At 39.2% G+C, this 14,199-nt stretch overlaps 1 protein-coding gene across 1 annotated transcript in view; it reads right to left on the bottom strand.

Annotated features, from left to right (window-relative positions):
• Nucleotides 1-2,601: 2,601 nt before the first annotated feature.
• LOC134634038 (gamma-aminobutyric acid receptor subunit rho-3-like) overlaps nucleotides 2,602-14,199 on the bottom strand; it is a 30,007-nt gene continuing 18,409 nt past the window's right edge. The window contains exons 3-10 of the mRNA XM_063483069.1: nucleotides 10,343-10,410; nucleotides 8,759-8,982; nucleotides 7,530-7,612; nucleotides 7,234-7,371; nucleotides 6,680-6,832; nucleotides 5,595-5,656; nucleotides 4,820-4,951; nucleotides 2,602-3,619 (exon numbers count right to left, since the gene is read on the bottom strand). Coding sequence (XP_063339139.1) covers nucleotides 3,317-3,619; nucleotides 4,820-4,951; nucleotides 5,595-5,656; nucleotides 6,680-6,832; nucleotides 7,234-7,371; nucleotides 7,530-7,612; nucleotides 8,759-8,982; nucleotides 10,343-10,410 — 1,163 coding nt within the window. The 3' untranslated portion in view covers nucleotides 2,602-3,316. The remainder of the gene's footprint in view (nucleotides 3,620-4,819; nucleotides 4,952-5,594; nucleotides 5,657-6,679; nucleotides 6,833-7,233; nucleotides 7,372-7,529; nucleotides 7,613-8,758; nucleotides 8,983-10,342; nucleotides 10,411-14,199) is intronic.

Here is a 14,199-nt window from a genome sequence, read left to right as displayed (position 1 = left end):
AACACACCTTAGCGCTAAACCTTGATCCAAATAAGAACTAAAAGTCTCAGAGATAGGCGTGTTGACGTTACGTTTCTGCGCTCCGGCCTCAAATCAGCCTCGATGGGCGGAATGAAACTGACTACACCGGCCTTTAAAGACACACACCTCTGCAGGTGGAAGTCAAGTTAACCGGGATCAGAGTCTCATCCGTTTAACGCGAACCGTGGACGTTAACAACGGTTAACCATTGTTAACGTCCGTGAAGCTAACTTTAACGTTTAAGGTGCTAACGGCCAGTATGACATAAAATAAATATGTTTTTAATATTCTCATCAAATGCTTATGCATTTGTGAAATGTAACCACTGTTAAATATTCATCTGAATATAAATATATAAAATATAATAATGCAGATTCATAATACTATGTAGTCATATTTCGATATAAAAACAATGAAATATATATTTAACCTCGTTAATGTCACACTGCTGGAGCTTGTACACAAATAAGCTCAGCCTCTCTGAGGTGTTTTCTTCGTGTGAGACACAGAAACTCACCTGTTACCTCTCTGCTCTGCTCTCGGTGGATTTTCTTCCGCAGGTTTACGTTATTTTGCCCCCGTGAACTTTGCGGCTGCCATGGAAACCGTGCTTACAAAATGAAAAAACTTTTATTCGCGTCAATAAACTCACTCCCACCAAATGTTTATGCAACTGTTAAAGTAATCACTGTTAAATATCCGTCTGAATATAAATATAAAAATTATAATAATGCCTATTCATAATAGTATTTTGTCATATTTTGATATTTTAAAAAAGGATGAAATATACATTTAAACTATTGACAAAAACTAAATAAATGAAAAAATGAAACAAAATTTAAAAAATTGCAAGGCAAAGCTAAGTGATATTTAGAGTTATTATCTTAATAAAATTTCGGTTAGGCTAATATTTGAAGTTTTAGTTGGTTCTGATAAGGGCGAGGTTAGGGGGAAATTTAAACTAACAAATACACAAACAAAAAACCCTTTAAAAAACTTTTCTATAGTGTAATTTAAATGTAAATTTGCCTTTTATATTTAACCTTAAAAGTCAAAAATAGCTTTTCATTTTTAATCCTCTTTATTTTTCCATTTTATGTCTGCATCAGTGTTGCTATAATGTATGCTGTTTCTTTTTTTTTAAAAAATCTCTTTTATTTGTTTTTTTTTTTTTCATTTTGTTTTGAAAGATCTTATATACACAAACCTGTAATTTTTACAGAGCAGTTGGCTGTCAGCTCCCAAGTAAGGCTCTTAATGCCAACCTCAACAAGCAAACTGTCAGAAGATCAAAATAATTCAGACAAAGAAAAAAAGGAGATAATCACATATGTTATGGTGTTGAACATGAGATCAGACACAGTGCTGGAAGAGGGCGCTGATGATTTGTAGAACCATGGAGGACAGGCATCTAAGACCATAAACCGTCAGATTGTAAACTTGTTGTCTATAATAAGGTTAAATATCTTAGACATTGTTTTAGTCACTGTTGCACATCAAATGACTGATTTTCTGTCATTTTTTACATTTATTTACTACAGTTTAAGCCTAAAGACTCGTGCTGACATATTTCTACTATAGCAGCATCTCTTTATCATGTAGAAAAACTGTTTTTTGTCATATTACAATATCTCAAATATCTTCTTTACACTGACGGAAATTGTAGTTTCCCTGGTTTGGCCCACTTAAAGTTGAAGTGGACTGTATGTGGCCCATGTTGTAAATGAGTTTGAATGAATTTATAAAATGTAATACAGTCACTTTGTGTATTTAAAAAAATCTGTCAAAAATGTAATTTTAACATTATTTTGTTGCAGTTTCAGTTTTGTGTTGATTTTTAAATGACAATTTTTCAGTGTTTATATGGCAGTAATCTGTAAATTCAACAAGGACGCGATTTTTAAAATATATTCTTACTGTAAAATTAACAGTTTTGTATGGTTCATTATTTTACAGAAGGTATTATTTAGAAACTATTGATGTAAATTAAACATTTGCTTTGTTTTTCTATTTACACTTTTTTGATGTCAAGATTTTACACAGTTTTACTGTTAATTTCACAAACGTTTTGTACAATGCATATGTTATGATGTGGAACATGATATCAGATCATGTCACAGTAGAGGTCGAGGGGTTAGGTGGGCTGTAGACATTTTTCAGATTTCAAAATGGGCTGTGACCAGTTTATGGCTGCCCTAGATTAATATAGCTATAGAGTATAATATCATATCAACAAATGCTTACTATATTGTGAAATTTACTGCCTTTCCATTTTCATCAGCTTAGAGTCTCCGCTAGGCATATACTGGTTTGTGGCCCTGTATAAATTGGATGTGGAGGATGGAGCGGCCAGGCAGGAGGACAAGAGGAAGGCTGCAGAGAAGAGTCATGTAGGTGGTGAAGGACATGGTTGGTGCAACAGTGGAGGATGATATGAGTCAGATGATTTGCTGAGGTGGTCCCTAAGGAAGAAGACTGCACGCTCAAACACTCTAAATGTTAGTATAGTTCATATTTTTTTTTCAAGTACAACCATAATACCAAGTTTTTGCAGAACCCGTAAATCGATCTTTTGACAACTTTACATAAAACTTCTGTTTTATTGTTTAGGACAAGTGAACAAAATACAGCTTTTAACCCTTTACACTATACTGCTTGTTTTACCCAGCCACCACCTGTTGTACCTAACAATATTTTCTTGTTAATGCAAATGTGTAATGAGCCATATTCTTTTCTCAAATAAAAATGAATCGAGCTAAATATTTCTGCCCGTACACTCCAACACTGCAAACAAGATAGAAATTAATCAAGAAACACACCAAATTACACTTACAGTGTTTGCTTTGCTCCAATCACAGTGTTCAAACATGTGCAGATGTTCTGATATTTTAAAAAGCACATATTCACGCTGTTTATGTCTAATTTAATATCTTGTAGCTAAAGAAATCGATAAAGATATCATATATCAATAGCACATATTGATATGAACTTTGAACTTTAGGCTACGATGACGCACAAAAAGAAAAGACATGTACAAATCGTCCAAACAGAAAAAGTCTGACTCTCAGGATTTGAAGCCCCTCTGATGAGATAAATGCACAATTACAGAGTTCGTACTCAGGCTGAGGGTCCTCGAGGGTTTTTATCTCAGCTCTTCAGCAAAGAACATCAGCTGGATGTAGCTGAGGCCCCTCTAACCGAGAGCCATTTCAGTGAAGTCTCTTCGGACCTCTGTCGAGATGAGGAATCTCCTCTGCAGCACTCAGACTCAATTTGTAGAGTATTTGGTGCTGGATCAGGAGTACATGCTCCAGTAGATGGTGTTGAAGAGCAGGTAGGACAGAGGGAAGGCCAGTCGAGAGTACGAGTCGATCATGTAGCTGTTGTTGACCAGCAGGTCCACGTTTTCACGTACAGACCGCTGCCGGCGAAGCCGAGTCCCCTCCGTGGGACGCATGTCTGAGCTTTGGGTTGGCGATGTCAGAGGGTCAGAGGTCAAGGTGGGTGCCAGACGGGGGAATGTAGTCAGCTCAATATCGTTGTCGTGGAAACACCCGTCAAAGGCCATTGCTTGACTGGCGTTGAAGGTGGACGGGATCTTTACAGGCAAAGAAAGGAAACAAGCAGGTAGAGATTTCACCGACAGAGACCCGGCACTCAAAAAATCTTGAATTATAATCTGAGGATTAATCTTTAAAAGCAAAGTGTAATATATAATTTCAAGGGGGGAAATCTCTTAAAAATTCAATTTTGTGGCAAAGACAAACGTTTTAATCATTTCTTTAAATCAGATTTGAGTGGTGATCAAACATGTGCAGTTTTAATGCATCAGTGGACACGGACATTTAATTCACATGATCCTTCAAAAAAAGGGGGATTGCTTCTTGATGGTCTTTGTTTAAAATTTACACAGAAATCCAAATTCCAACATGACATGTAGAGATTATTCTGATACTTACTGAAAAAGCTAACAACAACACAAAGCAGTTTAAAACTTGTGGATGTTTTGAAATGACAGGAAATGTAGAGGGCAGGTGACAGGAAATGTTACCTGACTGCAGTTTCTTTTTAACTACTTTTGACTTTTTAAAGATTTTTTGTAAAACTCCTCAGCAAAACGTAATGCTTGCTTTTGCCACAAGGAGGCAGTGTTTCACCAGGACGATTCTTTTTCTCTTGAGTCCTTCAACAGTCCAAACCCTCCTGAAGACAGTAACCGCTGGAAACTTTCATATTTTAAAAGCTAGGTTGAATTTTCGATATTTATGATTAAAACAACTCAAATAATAAATTAGTGATTTCAGCTCCGCCTTCTGAAGTACTTTTTTAATGCTTTGAGAGGCCACTTTGCTTGAAACCTATTGACTCAATGAGTGACTTTTCACACACATGAAAGGGAAGGTTGCAGCCAATGGTTACTTCCAATTAAAAGGGAGTTTTTCCCTTCACACTGTTGCTAAACTGCTTGCCCAGAGAGGGTCTTATGATTGCTGGGTCTTTCTCTATGTATCATTGTAGGGTCTACCTTACACTATAAAGCATCTTGAGGCAACTGTTGTTGTGATTTGGCGCTGTATAAATAAAATTGAATTAAATTGATACTCTGGCTCCAAAAAGGCTCTCACGCTTTGCACGAAAATGTCAAAGTTTGAGTAAATCTTAGTAAAGATCCAAGATGCAGCTGGAGGGTTCTGTGCAGCATATGTAATGGCCCTGATTGGCCACTAGAGTGAGACATTAAGCAAAATTTTGCCTTGCTCTTTGCACAGTAATAATCCCCCTCCCCCCCTGTGCTGACCTTCCCCCTCTTCATCTTCCTCATCTCCTCCAGAGTAGTGCAGTAGTTCACGGCTGCATATTCAATCACAGACAGGAAGACAAACAGGAAGCTGGTCCACAGGTAGATGTCCACCGCTTTCACGTACGACACCTGGAAAGCATCGCACATTTTCACATATACAGGGCCACATTTAATATGATTCACGCCTTTGTCATTTATCTATTTATATTTTTAATTCTAATCTTATTTTTTCCTTTGTTACTATTTTTAAATGGGGTTTCAACAGACTTCATAAAAAAGCCTAAAAACAAAAACAGCCAATGGTATATCCTCCTACTTTAGTTACAAAATAGAAAAAAGTGACAAAATTGCCCTCCCAGCTCATCATTTTGCATAATTCTAGTGTTATCAATGTTAAAGATAAGCTGTAAAATGTATATATTGTAAATTAATTTATAACACATTTTTGTTGCTTTTATCACATATTTAGGAAATGGCATTATGGCAAATAGCAAACGGCATCGTGTTTATACAAATTATGAAACTTTCATTTCCCAAATGTGATCTTGATCTTTGCACTTTTCTTCCACGATTAAGTTTGTTCAGTTTAAGTCAAAGAAGGATCTTTTGGGCTATTTCGCTTCACACAAGGTAAATAAAAATACTGCAAATGCAAAAAATTTAAAAGAAATTTTACATTGGCATTGATATGCTGTTAAATTCCTTTCTGATCATCTGTTTTGGTCACCCAGAGCCAACATAGGCCTCCTGAACTCTCACATACAGCTGTTACCTGAGGCATTGAGGCGGACACTCCTGTGATGATGGTGGACATGGTGAGCACTGTGGTTATACCTGCAGGGGACGAGAAAACACAGACAGACTTCACACATGACATTCAAATTCTTTCAAATAACATGTGATGTTTGGTGAAGACTGGCTATTCTTGTTTTGTTTTTGGACATGAGCGTAGATACCAAGAAGCCAAAAACTGCAGTTCTTTAAATTTGCATTGAGGCTGGCTTCAAAATGAATCCTCCTCCACAGACTGCCATGTTAAAGCCTTTACAGCAGAGATACACGTGATTACAGCAACTCGTCAGAGGGTGACATTTCTTTGGAACTCCTCCATTTACTGTTATAACTTTGATGAGCAGGTGTGCTGACACACAGAGGTGTAAGGTGGTAACCGTCTGCTGAGCCTTGGCTCCACCAGCTGGAGTCACTGAAATGAACCTGTGGACTGTGATTGTGTTCGTCATGCCTGCTGGAGAATTTTAATACAATTATTTAAAAAATACTTGCTGTGAAGTACAGAGCATCCATAATGTTTGTTCTTCAGTCTGAGTATGTGAAATCCTAGTTTTTAATTGGTCTGTTAGCACTAATTAACAGGTATTTCACTCACACAGCTTATAGGTGGAGCTTGCTAGCATCAACTTAGCACTCCACCTGTTAATATTGTCACTTTGACTCAAAACAAAACAAACTAAATACACTTGCTTCAACTTGGCCCTGTTTTTCTGTCTTCTGTTGTTTATATAACTCTGTATAAGATGTGATGAAAAACAAAAATAAATATCAAAAATATCCATCAACTGTGTCAAATTGATATTGATGCAATAGGTTTTATATAAATGTTATCCTGGCAGTATCATTTGTTTTGCAGAGTGTAGGATAAAATAGATCAATGATGGTGTAAAATAAAATGTTAGAGCATCACTGAAGTCATTAGGCTTCACCCCAATGAAGGAACAGAACAAACGGCACTATTTACAGGTTTAGTGTGCCTCTTTAACTGTTGTCAAAGAGCTAGGAGAGAGCAGAAAGAATGGGATTTGTGGTGGTTGTACTTAGGATTTGGTTAATGAATGATACCCAGAGACACTCTTGCAGGAACAGCCCGTCTATCGATCCAGAAGGAGACCCAGGAGAGGACGACCATCAGCATAGTGGGGAAGTACGTCTGCAGCATGAAGAAGAAGATATGCCTCCGCAGGATGAAGGTTATGAAGAGACGGTTGTACCAGCCTGACAAAGAGAGACAGAAAAACTTCAGTCTTTTCAGCAAACTGTGACACTTGATGATAAGGTTGGAGTTCCTGTTCATCCCAAAAGCCTCTAAAGGCACTCTAATCTAAAAGAATATATCTAAAAGAAAAGAGACAGACGTGTCCATATGTTTGTGACTACTAAATATGAATCTGCTCCCACTTCCATTATTTTATGACACAATCTTGCTAATGACCTACTAATTGTATTCAGGTGTGTTGCAGCAGGGACACATGGAAAAGTTGCAGGACACCGGTCCTTGAGGACTGGAGTTTGAGACCCCTGCTTTAGAGCATAATGATCTGTACTAGGACTTGTGTTTTGTCTCTAAACGTGAGTACCCGCAGATGCTACAGGTACACAACCTGTGCTATACACACCGGTGCTGCTGTAGAAAGCCAGGCCACTGGAGGCTTGGAAATGCTCAATGAAGAACTGTGACAATACGATCTCATCCGTCCTCAGAGAGTCGTTGCCATTCTTCCAGTAAAGCATCAGGTCATTCTCGTTATACGCGTCTACAGTGAGAAACAAAGAGAAACAAAGGGAGATGGAAAACAGAAGCAAGACAAGAACTGAGGTCAGCTGACATTATCCACCTTTCATTTATGTGTTATTTTATGATTAAAGAACGTGAAGTTTTTATTATTGTGTGTATATACTGAATGTGTCTTACAGCTCTCCAACTCCAGCGAGCAGTTCTGTGTGTCCAAAGGGAAGCTGCTGAAGTCCATCGAGCAGAGAGCCGTCACAGTGACCCTGAAACACCCACACCCACAGATATAAAACAGCTTCCCCTGCAGCTGTTCCTGCACTCCAGATAAAGTTTATTGTGACCTGGACAACCTGTTCCTCCTTACAGTTTACTCCCTAGAAACTCAAGCAAACCAAAGTAGAGTCAGAAAAGTGAAAATAGGGCAGGGAAACAAAGATTAAAGCAGGAATCTAGAAGTTTTTTTTCCCTAGCTGCAACAATTTCTGTTTTGTCAGTTTTAGCTGTCACATCTGATACACACTCACCAGATAGTTCAGATAGTTACACTTTGCTTAATACCAGACCTCCTTTTATTAGAAAATAATGTAATTCGTGGCAGAAATTTGTTCCTCAGAGATTTTGGTCCAATTGTGTGAAGCTATTGACACGGTAGCTTCCCGCTGTTCCTGCAAATTAGCTGGCTGCAGATCTGTGATGCAAATCTCCTGCTCTAACACATCCCATGCATAGAGATGTGGTCATTGTAGAGATGGATTGATCTGTACATTTATGCTGTTTCCGAATGTTGCATCAGAAATTGAGACTTCTCAGACCAGCCATATTTTTCCTATTGTCTGTGAATTGTAGCCTCAGTTTCCCATTGGGCAGAGCTGAGCAGATCTGGTTCTCTTCTGCTGTAGCTCATCGGCTTCAAGCTTTGATGTGTTGTGCATTCAGTGATGCTCTTCTGCAGACAATCACCTTCACATTCACATTCATGTCACATTTAAAGCCACTTAAATCCCGTTCTTCCTCATTTTGATGCTCAGTTTGAACTTCAGCAGGTTGCCACGTTACAGTTACTGTCACGTCATTGGCTGATCAGATGTCCAGGTCAATGAGCAGTAGAACAGGTGCACCTAATGAAATTCCTGGTCATTATATTAAACCATCAGTGAGGCTTCTGAATAGTTTAAGGGACGCTTGGTTCATAAGGGATGCTACAGACATGCACAGTGCAAGATGGGATGCTTGGAAAAATAATTATTACTTACTTATTTTATTATATGAAAAAACCCTAATAAATCAATGTTTTCCTGACACCACATACATTTAATAAAGTAAACATTGGCTGCACTAAGCTTCAGAGGATTTCATCGTCTTCTCTGCAGCTTAACACTTCTGCATCCACCTGAACACCTGCCCTCTACCTGACGCTGTAGAGGATTTTTCCATCAGGGTAAACCCGCAGCATGATGTTCTCCATGGTGGTGTCGTGGATGAAGGAGCGTTTGGAGTGGACGAAGAAGACGTCAGGAACCCAGATCTTCTTCACCAGCCGGGAGTCAAAAGTCCTGCTCTGGTTGTTTCCAGACGGGAACGCCAGCCTCTCGTCCTTCCAGTAGTGACGCAGGTACAGAGTCATGGTGAAGTCCTACAGAAGGCAGACACACACCAGAGAAACATCTACTTCTTATGTTTCTTTAATTTTTATTCATGTTTTTCAAGCAAGTTTGAATTCATGGGAGATCTGGAGGCTCAGAAAATGTGGTTGCAGACAGAGCCTGAACCCGGGGTCAACACTTCCATTGTTTTAGATCAGGCTGCCATTGCAGCACCGTCCTGTTCTCATTCATCTCTCTTGGCTGGAAGAACTTTTAAGTTAGACATGGAGCTCACTTCAAAGCTGGCCACTTGAGGGATCAAGAGCCAGAGAGTCAACTGACAAACAGTGACGTCAGTAAAACTATAAAGTCATAAAACTATAAAGTCATAAAACTACAGTTTAAGGAATCTCTTTAGTTCAGTTTGTCTACATGATTTTATTTTTACCGAAAGGTTATGAAAGAAGAGCAAAATATGACAGCTTCTGGTGTAATTTGTCTTAGGAACATTGTTTTTGGCTCATCAGAATGACTTTTATGATCTTATTTAGGTGTGGTCTGGCAGCGCTTTTAATACCAAACTCTAAAACACAATAAATTCTTAATGATTTGCAGCACAATGCACAAAGAGGTTGACACACTGGTTAGATCTATGTGATTAATTTGGCAGATATATATATATATTTTTTTTATCCTGGATGGCCCTCCTGATGCAACCCCAGAGGGAGACAAAAGCAGGAAGTGTTTGCCTGTTTAGTAAATGTGTAAATTATTGAGCCACTGTTGGCAGCATAAAGCCTGTTGATCTAAAATACAGTGAAAAGTTCATAATTTAAGCCCTCTTTGTGTACAAAGCAGTCCAGCAGGTCTGACTGGATTCTTTTTAGGCCATATCTGGGCCACAGGCTACAGTCAGTATTTGACACAAATGGTTGGAGGCCTTTTTGAGAACAGCGCCAGCTGTTTGGCCCTGATTCTGCAAACCTCTGTTAAACACCCTAATAGTTTATTTAATCTACTAATCTGTTTATTTATTTTACAGTGTAAAAACTATTGTATTAAGACATTTAACCAACATTTTCAGGAATATATTTAGGCAGCCTCTTTTATGATTATTTGCTTGTGACCTTCCTTCATTCCTGTTAGTCACACTCCCTTTCTGATTACTGGTCCAATTAGTATCTCCTGTGTTCAGTTCTCCTCTCACTTCCTTTTTTCTCTATTGGATTTATTTGCCACTTTCCTAAATCAGGTTATCTAGATGTTTTTATTCGCCTTCCTTCACAATCCTACCTTTCATGTATGGATCTTGCTATTTCTTGTCTTTCCTATTTTTGATTTTTGGACTTTTATTGTGACATCTTGCATTTGGGTCCTTTCCTCTGTGACATGCCATTAAAAAATCCTCACCATGTTGACCTCTGAGATGCTGTCGATGCTCTCCACCTGCACATCAATGCCTACGGGGATGGGCGCACCTAAAGCAAAGGCATGGAAAGTATTTCATTTTAATGCCATTAACTCATAAATTATTTATCAGCGCTAGTAAAGAAACTCAGACAGTCAGAACTGTGCAGCTCAAGCTCTGCACATATTTTATGGGTGTCACAATTCTGTGTGTGAGTGGGGGTGGGGGGTGTGAATGGCGGAAACTGTAAAAAGTCATAAACTTAGATAGACTTGGCACATGGGTCATATTTCATGGGTTTCGCAAGTGGGTGTGACAGAATGATTCTAAAGCACCACCCATTTAATTTCAGGGTGTTTTCAGGTTTGCTGGAGCCTATCCCAGCTGTCACTGGATAAGACACACCCTGGACCCTCATCAGTGTATTCCAGGGTTAACAACCATCAACAGCCAAACATGTCAGTGAAGGTTCTCAGTCATCCAGTTTTGTTGTAGTCTAAGGAGCTTGGAAAGACTTCTTTAATTTTCTTAAAAATGTTTCACCTCTCATCTGAGAAGCTTCTTCAGTAGTAAGAGCAAATGGTGGAGAGTCCCAGATTTTTAAGGCTTATGGGAGTGTCCCCAAGGGGGTCATGGACCCTCTATTGATCCTCTATCTAATCACAACGTAGTGTGTGTGGTACAGTGTAGTGAGGAATGCTCGGATCTCTACATTGGAGATACCAAACAGCCACTTCATAAACGCATGGAACAACATAGAAGAGCCACCTGCATGTAAAGGACAAAGGTCACTCTTTTGAGGATGCCAATGTTCACATTTTGGACAGAGAGGACAGATGGTTTGAAAGAGGAGTGAAATAAGCCATTTATGTCCACTGTGAGCAACCATCTTTGAACAGAGGCGGTGGTTTACGACACCAACTGTCTGCCATCTATAATCCAGTTTTGAGATCCCTTCCCAGACGCCTTAACACCCACTAACATCCTAGGCCATCTGACCTCAGGAAATCACATGATAGTGTGGAGCTAGGTTTCACAATGAGCTGACCCGAAACCCTGGCTGGTTGTTACCTACACCTGTTTTCACACCTTGGCTCGTGTGATTAGAAAGAGGATCAATAGCGGTCCATGACTCCCTTGGGGGACACTCCCAAAGGGCTTAAAATCTGGGACTCTCCACCATTTGCTCTTAGAACTGAAGAAGCTTCTCGGATGAGAGGTGAAGAGTCTTCAAGAAAATTAAAGAAGTCCAGACGCTTTTCTTTCCAAGCTACTTACACCATCAACAGTCAAGTTACAACCAGCCTGTTGGCTGCAACAAAGAAGAGAGTCACAAAACCAGCTGAATAGGGACAACCAAGTGTTTACCACAATAGTAATAATATGTGCATGCCTGTGTCAGTGATGTAATGTGGTGCATGGATGAGTTGTCGAGTATATGGCATATAATGGTGTATGGACACCAACAGACACCATCTGGCGACATTTAACTAGCCTCGCAAAACACTGGCACTTCCTGCAGTCTCCTGCATCAAAACACAAACATGCACGCAAGCACACACACACACACACACACACACACTCTAAGGAATCTAAGAGGCATGTCTTTGATCCGTGTGAGGAAGCAAAGGAAGAACATGCAAACTCCCCACAGAAAGGCTGTGAAAGTCCTGGGTTTGAATCAACACCCAGGACAGTTTTGCTGTGTTTTCAGGCACAAACTCACAAACCCAGGACACAAACTCCACCCACAGATTTAATCAGATGAATATGAGCTGTGATTTTGTTGAAGCATGTTTTTGCCAGCAAGTTGTATTTCTATCATTTGCCACAGCACAAATAATCTCATAATTCAAAGGTAGATTGTCAAGTTTAGGACAGACTGAACATTTTTGATAGAAGCCTCAGATTGGAGACATCTAGGTGCCACAGTTGTATCACCACTGGGAGGCAAAAGAAAAACAACATTTGGCAATAAACACAATCTCATGTATTTGAAATTTTTATTGTGCGTTCCACCAATGACATACATATGATTAGTGGTTCCTGAATGCCAGATAGTGCGCACAGGAAGTGATAAGGAACTAGTTTGTGCTGCTGTCAGTCAGAATCCAGGGTGTAAAACATCCACATGAATGCATGAAATGCCTCGACTGCAACACACCTATGTTTGCATTCACCAAGGTGCAAGGGCCCTTTAATCGCTGCTTGCAGCTTTAATTGACATTATCAAATTGCAATAAAGACAAATGTAATATAACTGTCAACAAAGAATTCTAAGCAATAAAGTTGGACGAATCCATGCAGTTATTGCAAGGCTGGACCATACTGTCATACAACACCAACACACCAACAGACGTTCCAGGAATCTCGGATCTAATTTGTCGACTGAAAATTTTTTATGAGTTTCTCACTTAGTGAAACACATAATACACACAGTGGAGTGCAAACAGAAACACAGCTCATAGAAATCCACATGCCTTCCCAGTTAAAGGAAAAAAAAGAATAGAAAACTATCCTGTGATAACAATAAAAATACTATTTTTAAAGTGGGCCCAGTACTGATATGTTTAAGGCACTGAGGCTTTTTTAACAGCACCGGAAGCCTGCCTGAAAAAAATATTAGTGTCTGTTTGATGTCCTACAGTGAGATGGGATAGAATAAAAACCGGAATAAATATATCAGATTTTGGAGTAAAACCGATAATAATTTAACAGCATATCAGGATCAGTCACTTCTCGTTTATTGCTTTAATCCAATCACCCGTCCTGACCTGGAAACCTCATTTTGTGTTGTGACATCCTTTGTTTTTGGCACCAACTCACCTGTGCAGCCATCGACATCTGTCTTCATCTCTCCCGCCCCACCCCATCTTCCTCATCAGCAGATTGTTTAACGGCTCCTAAAAAGGCTGAATGCACATAAACAAGCAGAACACACATAGCTGGAGGGCTCTGCGACCTACCAATAATCATAAAAAACACCACTTAAATTATGGTTACTCACTCACTGTTTGCTCCACAAAGCAATCATGACCTGACAAAGTTTAGGAAAGAAGTTTGTCTATCCCATAACAGTGCCTAGTAGCCGTGCTCTCCTTTGGAATTCTATACTGTTAATTTTAGGATATATCAACAGCTGCGACCTGCAGACAAAACAGCTCATTCCTGCGCCGACCACAAGCAACAACAATGATTTCACTGCCGTCCTGCTGGAGAAAAATGTTTCCATTCATTTGGAGGTAATGTTAAAAGGTTAACAACGAGGAGAATGCACAGAAGGAAAACCAGCTCCGACCACTCTTTCAGCCTGTTAGCGTGTGTTGCCATTCTTAGTTGTCTTTATTTAATCTGGGCTAAATTTGGATTAAATGGGAATGTCTTAGGACATCTAGGTTACGGTATAGAAAACAGCTGTTTTCAATGCAAAACTACTCAAAATATGTGAACTTTCCATTTCTGCTATTGCACTGTCTGGAGTGGGTGAAATGTTTGTGTGGGTAGTGTTTTCTTGACATGAATAAGGCTCTATAATTCATGATTTAAAGGCCTCAGTATGAGTCAAGCTACATATACAGTAGTAGAGTTTTAAAATGAAGAAGACTATCATCGGCATTATTGTTTTAGCAAAGTCCTGCCATACTTACATTCGTATAACTATATATCAATGACCTTTTATATAGCCTGGAAGCAGAGAGTGGTTAAAAAGGTGGTCTTAGAAATTCCCATCATATTGCAGTTTTGCCTGACATGTTTTCATAGCAATGACACATATTTAATAGCAGCAAACTTAAGACTGCAGTGGCTACCTGCGAATCCTCATGTTCACATATTAAGTCAATGAGCATATCCTGGACAG

Source organism: Pelmatolapia mariae, linkage group LG9, assembly GCF_036321145.2.
Source record: "Pelmatolapia mariae isolate MD_Pm_ZW linkage group LG9, Pm_UMD_F_2, whole genome shotgun sequence".
Classification (NCBI taxonomy): domain Eukaryota; kingdom Metazoa; phylum Chordata; class Actinopteri; order Cichliformes; family Cichlidae; genus Pelmatolapia; species Pelmatolapia mariae.
Note: the sequence above shows the minus strand (reverse complement) of the source record. Positions and strands in the feature narration are given on the sequence as shown.